Source organism: Centruroides sculpturatus, unplaced genomic scaffold (genome assembly GCF_000671375.1).
Source record: "Centruroides sculpturatus isolate CEXI.00-Female unplaced genomic scaffold, Cexi_2.0 scaffold1389, whole genome shotgun sequence".
In the NCBI taxonomy this organism is placed as follows: domain Eukaryota; kingdom Metazoa; phylum Arthropoda; class Arachnida; order Scorpiones; family Buthidae; genus Centruroides; species Centruroides sculpturatus.
Window position 1 is genome coordinate 133235 of NW_019385999.1, and position 13735 is coordinate 146969.

General features: G+C 34.3%; 1 protein-coding gene across 1 annotated transcript; it reads left to right on the forward strand.

The window, feature by feature from the left end:
- Positions 1-1672: 1672 nt before the first annotated feature.
- LOC111613013 (F-box/LRR-repeat protein 16-like) lies at positions 1673-11637 on the forward strand. The gene is made up of 3 exons (XM_023354310.1): positions 1673-3373; positions 10695-10843; positions 11165-11637. The coding sequence occupies exons 1-3, from the start codon at positions 2292-2294 to the stop codon at positions 11311-11313; spliced, it is 1380 nt and encodes a 459-aa protein (XP_023210078.1). The 5' UTR covers positions 1673-2291; the 3' UTR covers positions 11314-11637.
- The last annotated feature ends 2098 nt before the right edge of the window (positions 11638-13735 follow it).

Sequence of the window (13735 nt, forward strand, 5' to 3'; positions counted from 1 at the left end):
AAACGCATGCGAAATGGCGGATTTCTAACAACTTTGAAGGGTTTCTTTGTGTTAATTATTAAGATTTGAAGGTGAAAATGTGGATTTTTAATATTCTTCTCTTGTTATAATTTATATTTATAAAGTAGATGACCTTTTTTTTTTCAATTTGTGACCGGTTGATTCCGGTTTCTTACGACCTTATTCTATATTCAGCTTCCATTAACTATATATAGCGGCATATACTTCTATATATAAGTTATGTTTATTAAATTATATATTAAAGTATTTATAAAACTTAAAAAAAAGTATTTTATACAATTAAAATTAAGTTTTTTTTAAAAAAGAATTTCCTGATGATTTTAACATTCAAACCCTAAAATGTTAGAAATACGATCCAGTAAATTATTACTTTTTCATTTAATTTTTTAAATTAAAAGAAAAAAATCAAAATATTTAAATTTATTTTTAAATAAGAATAATATTTTATTATATAAATATTAAATTTTAAAATTTAAATAACCTTCCGAACTTCCTGTAGAGGGATCGAAAACAGGAAATGACGACATTACTAAAAGGCGATGACATCACTACGGACGTCATATCCCTTATCTATCATTACTTCAAATAACGAGACGATGGCTGATCACCAAAAGTGCCTTTTGTATAATTTATAATTTTAATCGTGTTTTATTGTTATTATTATTATTTTTAATCGAAAGTTTTATTTTTATAAAATTATTTTTTTTAATTTTAATTCGTGATGACGTAATTGCTTATTTAAATGTTTTGACTATAAAAATTATTTTATTTATTTATATTTCTCGTGTAAATTTAATTACTTTTTAAATTGCGATTTTTTTTTAATGAAAAAGTTTATTAAAATTATTTTTCGTTACGGAAGCGATTTATTGTTTTTTAAATAAGAGAAGGCCGGATTGTGCATTGTTAATTATAACCACTTGTGTCTTGATATTTCTATTTCTTTTTAGTAAAATCTTTTAAATGTTTAATTTTTATTTTATAAACATTTTTATCATTATTTTAAACTGTTTTATGACGTTTTTCTATTCGTAACCAACAGAAATTATGTTTAGTTTTATAAGTTATCGTTAGATGGCGGTAGTAAGTCTTTGAACTTAATTTAAAAAAATTCAAAATCACTGTTTATAAATTTTAAATGTTTTTTTTCCCTTCATTTATATTGATTAATATTTTTTAATTCTAAGAAATATTTTAAAAATTATCATATACGTTGTATTTTTTTTTAATTTTTTTACAATTTTATAATTAAATATGGCTATTTGTTTCTTTTAAAAATCTCTTTAAAATATTTATTTTTAAAATTATTATTATTTTTTTTAATTTTAAAACTTATTTTAAAATATATTTTTGTCTGTCTTATAAAAAAAATAAAAAATGACAAAATAAACCATTGTATGTTTTCTTGGCAATTAACTGCCACCATGAAGTAATTAAGTGCCAAAATATTTTTTGAATTATGTAATTGCTTACGTTGTTTTTATACATTTGTATTTTTTTTAAATAATTTTACTTTAAATTTTGTTAAAAATAAAAATATAATTTTAACCAAAATCAAGAAATTTGCTTTATAAATTAATTTTAAATAGTTCATATTTTCGTTACGAGATGGCGTGGTAGCGCGAAACTGGACAATCGATATCGTTCGAAAGAGTTATTTATTTAAAATAATAATAATAAATTCGGCGTTAGGCGAAGAATTTATTCCTAATTCCGGATTATTTTTCTATATTCGCCGTTGTTTTAAAATATAAGGATACTTTTTTTTATTATTATTATTTAATATTCGGGTACCGGGTGTTTTCGTCGGGGGGAGGCGAGACGAGAATCGAGTGGAGTTAACGTAGACGGCGAGTTTATCGACGAGAGTTTGGCATCCACCCACAGATCTCATCCACTGCAGAGGAAGGCTCAATAACGCGCTCGCAAAACCGGTAATGCGGTAAGTGTCTGGCCGGTGACGTCACCGAAGAACTCACCTAGGGAAAGAAGGCGGCGATAAATACGAAATGGGAAAAAAAATCACCGGTCATCTCGGAGATTTGACGCATCGATTAGGAAAACAGATCAGAGAAGCGATAAGTCTTGGGGCAGCGTCAAACCCGACGGTACAATGGACGAACCGCACTGTGACGTCAGAGGAGAAGACACTACGCAGTCTCGGGTTTTAGAATCGTTGCCTCGGTGAATGAAGACAACATAACGGTTACGTTAAGCGCTTCGGATGGTCGACGAGCAACGAGAAATATAGAGGAAGGTGGCGAGACAGGATGGCAGCAGAAGTCAGCTTCACCAAGAGGGCAGCTGCCGAACTGAGCAGGTGTTTCAACGGGTTGACAGTCAGGAGCAAATCGGGTACCACCGCCGGTAGAACACAGAACTACACGGTTAATCGAACGGACAGTTCGATCTTAGAAAGAAGAAGGGCACACAGAGCTTCCAGGATACGCGACTACCTGGCCACCATCGTCAAACCCTGCTCCACTCTGGACATGTGGCAGGATGCGGGATTCCTGGTCAGGTTGTTCTCTTACGTGGCCACACGAGACAGGCCCGTTCTGGCCCAGGTGTGCCGAGCGTGGAGGGATGTGGCCTACCAGCCCGGTTACTGGAAGGGCCTGATGCCCGTTTTCAACATGAGAGAGATCAGAAACTGCGGAGGAACGGACGGGCGCAAGAGGATGTACCATTCTATCGAGAGAAGGGGCCTGGAGGCCCTGTGCCTTTTCGGTACTAACGATAACGACGCTTATCACCTGGCGGCTCACTTCCCGGCTCAGTTCGTCAAACACGTGAGACATCTGTCTCTGAGATGCTCCAACGTGACGGACAAGGGTCTCGAGACTCTGTTGGCCACCCTTCAATTCGTCAATCAATTGGAGTTGTCGGGATGCAATGAGATCACGGACGCGGGATTCTGGGCAAGTCTCTCGCCCAGGATCGTATCCTTGACACTGACCGACTGCATCAACGTAGCGGACGACAGCGTTTCTGCCATTGCTCAGCTCTTACCTTCGTTGTGTGAACTCAATCTTCAGGCGTACCACGTGACAGATTCGGGTTTGGCCACGTTCGGGCCGAGACAGAGCAGTTCTCTGTCCGTCTTAAGACTCAAATCCTGCTGGGAGATAACAAATCACGGTGTGTTAAACGTGGTTCACGTATTGCCCAATTTGACTGTACTTTCTCTTTCGGGTTGTTCTAAGATAACGGACGATGGCATCGAGCTCTTAGCCGAAAACCTCAGACTCCTCCGTGTTCTCGACTTATCCTGGTGTCCCAGAATCACGGATTCTTCTCTAGAATACATAGCCTGTGACCTGACGTTGCTGGAAGAGCTAACTCTAGACAGGTGAGAACAAACCCTTTTCCGTTAATAACTCTGCTCGAGGACCATCTATGGTCGCACGCGCTTCTTCCTCCTCCCCTTATTTATGGTTATAAATTATATTAAAGTAACCTTCCGGGAGGGAGGAAAATGCCATTATTTTGAATCCTCCGAGGTTTAGTTGCCATAACAACCCTCTCGTCTCCTACGACTCTTCGATGGGTCAAGGTTCTTTTACCATTAATTCGACGGTAGGAATCAAATCCAATAACAACTGTCGTCATGGTAACAGATTGGCGGGGGTGGACGGACTATATTTAGAAACCAGAGGACCTGGATTCTCTTACCTGGATGCCGCCGTAACCGGATATAATTTGCATACGACGGATACGTCACAAATACATTTCTTATAAAATCACCACGGGGGTGCGGTGTATAGTATTTTTATTTTGTACCAGGGTACGAAATGTTTCGGTACGGGACACGTAGAAGCGTAGGAAATGCGCTTCGAAACGGGGTTTTGGTACAGTGCCAAAAATGCTCCAAAAAGAAAAAAAGAGAGATCATCGGTTACACTTACATCACTCGACTACTTCTAATTAATTACAATTAAAATGTAAATTGTAATTAACGAGTTATAGCGCGATTATCCGTGATTAATCAACCTCGTTTAGTTGGTTTAACCGGGCGGTTATCGTCCAGAGAGATGGGCACTCTTGAGGGATTTTGTAGGAAGCCCCATATCTGTTACAATTATTTCATCTGGAAGCTATCGATTGTTCTTCGGTTAGACGATTTTCACTAAAGAAGACACACCCAATTCTGTCGGTTAATCGTTGCCCAATTTGAAAAAAAAAAAAATATATATATATATATATATGCATTCGGGGAGAATGGAAGAATTCGGACCCCCCTTCGTGACGTCTCCAAAATTGCGTGTCGTCATCTAAGTAAAGTAATATGTCTACCGACGCCTTTCCATTTCGATTAAGTCGATTTCCTTTTCTGTTCCGTTCCTTTTCCTTCCGTAAACTATTAATAAACCAGGATATTGACCATGCGGCGCGAAACTGCGCGTTCTACGTGCCGTAACACCGGCTTGTACCGTAAATGGTACACGGCGCTACGACACAATTTTAGTAGGAAAGAAGAGAGGAAAAATGGGCAAATTTCGGAAATAACGGATGCTGCAAAGGGTTAAAAATGATGACGTAGTATACACCATAATGTTGTACGCTACCAAGTATTTAAAAATGGTCTTAATTTCGGTGGCGGAACCGTAAATTTTGGAGCAAAATGTGACGTTAAACGACAATGGCGGTTTGGGGGTGGAAGTTAAGCCAAGTTACGAGGTGTTAAAGGTCACCGTTTTAAAATTCCTATAGGGGATTAGTCAATTGTTCGATTGGAAATATTTAATTGTTTAATTTTAGCCAATTTCGTCTCATTTTATTGGTTCTTTTCCAATGACGAAGAGGACGTCTCCGGAGAATTTCAACAGATTTAAGACACGACATAGCTTTTATCACTCTTATTTTTCTTTAACTTGTCTCCGCCATTATTCTGTCCAACGAGAGAATAAAACTAGACAATATATATATATATTTGCTCTAAAACATTTATTTTTATTCTGTTTTTTTTGCAAAATATTTCTTAAAGTTTATGTTTTTTTTTAAAAAAAATAAACAATCCAAATGGAATTGTTTCTCGTATTTAGGTCACAGATTCGCTCCTTCGTAAGTAAATTACTTCTTGTATATTGTCGGAAAACAATTGTTTTCAATTGTTTAAAATATTCCTCTATGATCTAATTGAATCGTCGATAATTCTTTTTGTTTTATTTTTTATTTAAAATTGTTTTCATTCCAAAATTCCTTTAAAAAAATCCCAATTGTGGAATACATCCAAGTGCGAAATGTTAAATAACACGTGTTCTCCCGTCATGTGCCATTAGTTAATATTTAAAAAAAAAAAAAAAAATTGTTTTGTTCGAGAATTATAACGATATTTTTAGTATTTAAACACAGTAGAAATTCGCCATTCGATTGTGACGTATTACACAAATACAGAAGCGGAGATATACACACGTAAACGTAATTAAAATACACAGCGTATTAACACTCGAACACATAGACGTGTATGTTAACACCACTCGCGTAAATGCGCGTAGAAGTAACTTATACATACAAACACAACGTTTACAAGTATACTACACACGAGCACGCACACGAAAAGGCCAAAAACACGTATCTAATAACAATACGTGGTGTTATAGATACACACGCGTACAGTTTTTAGTATCCTCATTTATTATTATTATTATTTTTTTTTTTTAAATGTTTATTTAATGTACTGGGTTTTTGTATACAAATCGAAAACACAGCAATTGTTTTACTTCTATAGTAGTGTCGAGTAAAGTAACAAAGTCACACAAGAAATACGTAGAGGGTATTCGAGGGAGAAACACGAGATTATTATTATGCAAATGTATATATATATATATAAATCTTTGGGCAAACACCTCGTTGTTCCTCATTCTTTTTTTTTCCTCCCCTTGTGTTATTCTAGTGTCGGAAGGGCGGAAGGGAGTACAAATATTCGTTCGAATGTAATCTGCGGAAATATTTGCACCCCGCTAACTGAGTACACTTTAATTTTAGGAGAGTCACACACACAAACACAAGTCAGACGCGTTTGTTTGCTCTCTGATCGATTATCGTCACGTGATCGCCTGTTTAAAAAACGTCACAGCTAACAATTCGAAATACCGGTTACAGTCCGCGATTATTTTGCCGAAAAATTATAATTTCGAAACATTTTCATCCTATAATTTCCGAGAAACACGGCGAGAGGACAGACACACGAACGTACAAAGTAAAAAAGTAAACATTCCGACGTCCGAAGCTAGGAATTAATTTATTATAAGTATATCTTTAGGTTACTGTTACGACTCCCAAGCTAACTAGAGGTAAATAATTATGGTAATTTACTTACCTCTAATGACAGATTACTCGTAGTTTAGCTTTAATTATGACTTTAGAACTAACTACGATTAACTGGGAATTAACTAAAAGGTGAGTAAATTATTAAGTAATTTGGCTTAGAAGCGGCAAATCGGGAAATGAACCTTTTTGTGGCTCGTAGTTAGTTAGTATTCTACTCTTGCAGCTTTGTACTAAGTTTTAAAACTCTAATTAGAGGTAGAAGTAATATAATTTGGCTTAAATTTTGCAAGAATAGTGAGTTAACTCCCGTAAATTATTCTGTAACTCGCTGCTCTTCTAACTTCTATGCCAAAATACCCCCTATAACACTGTTGATTATTCCGTTTTATATGAATTCCATGTTGTACGAGTCACTTAGATTTTACAAATACGTGAGTCGTTCACAGCCCGGCACACGTATTTGTAAAATCTAAGTGACTCGTACAACATGGAATTCATATAAAACGGAATAATCAACAGTGTTATAGGGGGTTCGACTGGTATTATACTCTGTTGATAGATTATTACTTGTAGTTTATCTTGTGGCAAATTAAAGTTAATTACAAGTTCGAAATGAACTCAAGAATGAGCCTTTTTTTTGTGGTTCATTCCTGAATTAACTCAGTAAAAGGCTCATCCTCGAGTAACTCGTAATACTGCTCATTCCCGAGTAATTCACAGTAAAAGGTTTATACCCGTTAAATCAGGAATGAAGCCTGTTTTAATAGCGAATTCCTCAAGGAAAGGGTAGCATTATAAATTCCCTTTCGTGATCAATTCGCTCAAGTAAGCCAAATCATCTTGCAACTCGTAATTAGCCCGAAAGTAATAGTTAAAGCTGAACTACAAGTAACTGTTATAATAATTTAATAGATTAATATTTCGTAAGCAGTTTCCTTGTTGTATAATGTCTTTAGAACTGGAATTTTATTGACGTAACTTCTAGTTTACCTTCAATTACGAAATGTCGTAACTTAAATGGTAAAATGACACACAACTTGTTTGTTTGTCTGCGCTTTTTTACGGCGTAACATTCGATACTTAAAATGTGGCGTAACATTTAGTAACTTTAGAACGATTCGTGTTGAATTATCGAATTTTTTTTAATTTTGTTTTTAGCTCGTTTCGACGTAAATTGCATTTTTTTTTTAATTGCTTATCTTTACTTAACGTTATTTTACCAAAGGGCGCCCCTAGTGGCAAGCAGCTAAGTAAGTAGCCAATGATGTAGTCCGTTTCATAAGTAAGCCAGCCGATAATGCGGTTTTTTTTTTTTTTCTTACGAAACGGATTTTATCATTGGCTGTCTTACCCAGCTGCCCGCCACCTGGATTTAAACTCATAGATCCTTATTGCGTTCCTATCAACAAATTGCATTAATTTAGATCTTGATTTAATAAAATTAATTTTTTAAATTTATTCAAATTTTATATTTTATTTTTAAAAAAAATCAATTTGGTTTCTTTAATTTTTCTGATGGGAAATACTTTTTAACAATGAAATTTGAGTAATTATTTTACAGAAAAGGAATGTCATAACCCCCAAAAAACGGGAATTTTTCGTCCATTCGAGGAGAAATTTAGTGTTTAAATAGAATTAATGACGTATAAAAGTAATCCGGTGCAATTTATTGTTTAAATTCTATAAAAAATGGACGAAAATCTGATTCTTATAAGCGACGCCATTTGCAATTTAACGCCATTTTATGCCACGTTAATGCATTTTTTCCCCCTAATCAAATATGGTGATAAATATCAACGAACGATATTATTTATATGAGAAAATCAAATTTTCGAACCCTTCTGGCTTTTTTGTATGCATTTTTTCTTACGCCCCAGTCCGAATATACCAATTTTTATGCAAATTAGGTAAGAGATAATTGGACATTTACGTTATTTATCGAACAATAAAGAGAATTTGAATTCAATTTTGCAAATATATATCAGAAGATACGGAAAGATTCATACATTATTTATGCAATGTACGATAGGCAAATAGGAATTTGAATATCTTCTTTCTGAAGATATTCGATTCTCTATTTCCTGTAAGTTATTAACAAATCAATAATAAAGTATATTTATCTACGGTCGAACCTCCGAACCACGGCCATTAACGGAAGCGTTAAAAAAAAAAAAAACGTGGCCATTGTTTCGAGGTTATTTTGCATGCAATTCAAAATGGCCGCCGTTGTTAAAGGTTCGACTGTATATTATTGAACCTTACGAATAATACGAAGAAAAATTCTGTATTATTTCTATTGCTTCTCCGAATCTCCTTATCGTAACAATACCCATCCGAACAATACAGAAGCCTTAGATCCATACAGGTTTCCTATAAGTACGGACTTTACTCTTATACATCAATACAGCGCGAGTACACCTCGTACATCGATACAATTGTAACCTTATACAGTATTGTGTAACGTATCGATCTACAATACAAATAACTTACGAAATAACGAGCTTCAGATGTACAATTGTGTTAATTTACGCGAGTACGATATCGATATCGTATACAAATAAGGTTATTTGATCGTTACGATTTAATCGACGTTACGGTTGTCATTATCGTATACGAGAAACAAACGGTTCTATGAAAGTTACGCCATCAATTAACGAGCTTTAAAGTATATCTCGTGACATTGGCACGAAATTTCAAGCATGAAAAATTGCATGCAATCCGTCATCCCAGCTTCTATTTGAGGTTTCAAATCCTCATCTGTTCTTCTCATTTCTGTGTTTCGGGTAGTTCTATCAGTTTATTTAATACGTGGGAAACAAACTAGTGTTTCAGAAGCTTTTTGTCTACCCACGCCTCTTAATCAGACACTTCTTTCTTTACAGGCGTTGTTTACTAGACAGTAGGAAGCATTGCTCTCGTATGACGTAAAAGACCAATTGATTTGTGTCTTTTTTTAATTGAAAATGATCTATTTATAGAATATGAAATAGATTGGGAGTTCATCAGACGTTTTTAGATGCCATGTAAATGGCTAAAAGTATATGGGAAAAGTACGTTTTAACGAGAGTGATTGATTATACGACAATACTCGAATTACTTGTCAGTGACTCGTTAATTATATTCTTCCTCTCGGATTTCTTGATGTAGACAAATGTGGATGCGATTCTTTGAAATTTCTCTCTACTTTTTCTCAATTTCTTCACATTTTCTCCTCCCCTCATCGAAAAGTTTTGAAGAATTGATGGCTTATACATCACGTTTGAAAAATAGAATCACGTCTTCGTTGATAGAACATCGTTGTAACATCGATCGATAACAAAGTACGAGATTGTAATTTTCAGAATCTTCCTTGTATATATATATATATATATTGATGTTTTGATACGGATTAAATGAATTCCATCCACGATTTTATTGAATGAAACGGTCATTTGCTTGTTTTAGTATCCACATTTCTGATGGTTCTTCTCTTTCTACCATTGTTTCTCGCATCTTAAACGACTTCTATTGACATCCTTCTGATTTCCTATGTGATGCACTTTCATCATAAATTATTAACTATACAAAATGAAGCAATGTATTTAAAACACGCTTCGCAACTTCGTTCTGCTTTGCAATCTCGAAGTTCTTTCGGATTTTTTGCTGCAACACTTTTATCAGACCGAATAGCGCCATTCAAATGATGGCTCAGGAGCCATATACGAGTCTCTCGGGGCATCTGTACGTAACAAAATCTAAAAATATTTAGTTTAAAGTCTACCTTAACTACCGCAAAGAAACAGAGTAGAAGAAAATCGAGCTTAGATGTATCAGGAAAGGGACTAAAGCTGTAAAGAGAGATGCAGATTGAAAATTACCGTCCAAACTTTTCATTAATTAGCCTGTGGTAGAAATGAAGTGAAGATAAAATTCAAATTAATTAAACACAATTCGACTCGGTCAAATCGTAAAATAGAAGAAATTGTCTTGGCTTCAATATTTATAAATCCAATAAGAGTAAAAAATCCATTTTATCGGATTTTCTCGAGTCCAATTTTATGTAAACCGATTGTTAAAATCTTAAAGGAAACTCGTTATTCTGTATCCAAAAATATAGGAAATTATCGTTATTCGTTCATTTCCGGTAGTTAACGAACACGAGAAAATTGATGTCTTGATGAAAATGTCATCCCTTTTTTCCTTTCTATCTCGTGAGGTAAGAACCCTCGTCTTTTTCGTTTTACCGAGAGGAAACACTAGCCAAACTGTCTTATCTTCCACCGCATTCCTAACAACAAGAATGTGTGGAAAGATTAAATTTCCTCACACGCTGCCTTATTGTTCTTACATACAATGCAATTTATAGAATAAAAAAAAATGTATTCCTACTAAAATTTGACTCATTGTTTTCTAAATTATAGATGCGGTCAGATAACTGACGTTGGACTGGGTTATCTCTCCACAATGGCCAACTTGATGGTACTGTATCTGAGGTGGTGCACACAGATTAGAGATTACGGTATTCAACACTTATGCAGAATGAGGAATCTACAAGTTATATCTTTAGCAGGTACGAAATGTATTATTATTATTATTATTATTATTATTATTATATTAAATTCTATACGTGTTGTAATTACCGAAGTCGCTTACGGGACGAAGCACTAGAGGGTCCTAAACCGCACCAAAATAAAGGGTACGTTCCAGTATGCACCGGTGAACTTGGCAAAGAATATCCGAACACATTGTAGTTGACAGATGCATACTAGAATGTCGATTCTGTCAAGATGACGAGAACCCGAACGGTTTAGGGCACGCCGGTGCTCCAACCGGATGCGACCCGAATTATTGTGGCAAGTATCTAAGAGGAAAACCTGTTTTGTCCGTTTAGGATGCCCTCTAATAACGTCTGCGGGTTTGTCGTCTCTGGCGCAGTTGAGACACCTTCAAGAACTGGAATTAACAAACTGTCCTTGTGTTACTAAAGAACTGATCCATTTTCTGCACGAAAATCTTCCCACGTGTCTCATCATTGAATAAGTTCCGATAGAATAGGAAAGACCAGCATATAACTGTTGCACTATAAGATAAATCAAAATTTGTTTATCATCCTATAACAGCAAAGTAGTTTAACCTTTTTCATTCTATTAACCATAGTTATTCATTTTTCTATTTTGTTTTTTTTTTTTCGAAAGTTTCAGATCGTCTCGACGTATACACCCGCTCGGACCAAATGACGGAATAATAATTTAAATACCCAGAAAAAATAAATCGAGACTATTTTTATTAAATTGATAAAGTAATAATCGAAATTTATACTAATGTTTATCTCGTCTCCGCCTTCAAATTAGCTTAGAGTGGCTAGATCAAAAATCTCGACCATAATACACCGTAGATCCTAGTCGTTTATCGAAATACGCTCCACTTTAACACTTCCTAAGCAATACTAGTCCATAGAATACAGTATACGATTTGATAGGATAATCAAATATCGGTTCAAATCCTTTATTTTCGATTTATACGTTCACCGTTGCTCGGGGCCATCTTCGTATTGGGGGTTCTCTCCAAGGACCAGGTCGTGTGTTCCTCGAAGAAAGTGCCCTAAAAATCGCCAGATTTATCCCAAAAAAACCACGGTACAATTTGATATCGGATTCAAACAAACACCTTAATTTCGATACATTAACAAGAGAATAAGTGTCACTGTCTGTATTTTTTCAATTGAAACTCTCTCTGTACAAAATTCAAAAATTTAAATAACAATTCGGTTGGAATTTCTTTTTCTTTTTCGTCTAACTCTTCTCTTTATATTCTGTCTGCAGCAGTTTTGCATCCGAGATATATTACATAATTGCAATTATCAAATATTACAGCAATGATGTTAATATTAAATGATAAAAAGTCTATTAAAACTTATAAAAATAGAAATATTCAGCATTATAAATTTTCTAATATAATATTTTAATGAAAGCAAATCAAAAAAAAAAATCGCTCTACGGTATTTAAAAATAAGTACAGTACGTAATAAACCAAGGAAATTGTAAAAATCGTTTACAAATAACTGAAGTGCTCGAACTCGGTCTCGCCTGTATTTTATTAAAATAGCTCAATGGGTATTTTAAACAGTTAGCAAATTCGTCTATACGTTTAACAATAATAATAATAATAATAGAGAGGTTGCGGCCGAAGTTTTCATCTCTCAAACGTGAACGTCGAACGTCGAGTCGAACGTCAAGATAGTGGCGCTCGACGTTCGACGTTCACGTTTGAGAGATGAAAACTTCGGCCGCAACCTCGCTAATAATAATAATATAAACAAATATTAAATAACAGAAATAATAATTTGATTCCCTTGATTTAACACAGACTTGGATTTACGTGTAAGCCAAGGCTTTACATTTTTAATATTATTGTTTATCAGACAAGAAAGAGCCTCTTACATCTTAAGACAATGGTTTTCGACTTAGTTTTCGTGGCATTTCTGAACGTCGAACGAACTCTTAAAAATGTGCAAGGTTCCCCGATATTTATTGGATGTTAGGTGTGCCACAAACACAAAGGGTGCCAGCTTCAAAAAGGTCGAAAACCACAGCTTAATAGGCTAAATACATACCCGATACGTTACGAATAAATTTAATTTAAGTGAAATTACAAGGAGAACGAGCCAGAAGCCGGCATCTGTCATTTGTAGACGAATCGTTTTTGCAATTCTAACCATTCTAGTGTGCTTCACAAAGTGTTCATTTTGTGTAATGTAGTTTAGTGGTAAAAAGTACAATGTAAAAAAGTAATACGAGATATTTAAGATTACTCTACGTGAGGTAAAATTATTTTGTAATCGAAGACAAATATTGTAAAATGTGATTTCATAAATTAAAAAAGAAAAAATGTATATATATAATCCAGAAGAAAATCTTTAAAAATTGTTATTAAATACAGTATAACTGTTGTGAGTCTACATAAAATCATTACTATGTTTCATATTTTATGTAACATATTTTAAATGTTATGTGATTTTTGTTATGTATTGATTTCTAGCTCGACCAAAGATGTTACACACTTGGTATGCCTTGGTGACCATTTATAAATTGTGGGAATTGCAAAAAGTTATGGTTATTATTAGAATCTAGAGATTATTATTTCGAAAGATAATTTTAAAATAAATTATAAAGATCTACCTACTTATGAATATATTTCATAAATTTGTAATTTAATTCTAAACCAGACAATTGCAATATTGTTTATGGAATTCCTCTGATCTGGCATTCTTTAAATTATCGTCTAATGATGTAGAAAGATTTGTTTACCGGAGTAAATCCTTGTTTTAAGACTTCTAATGAGTAGAGGATTTTACTGTTTGGATTAACTGTGGACATACAAAAAAATAAACATAATTACCTACCTGTACACTAACCTAAATATTTAGAACTTTTGATTTTACAGAATTAAATCTGCTTTGGAT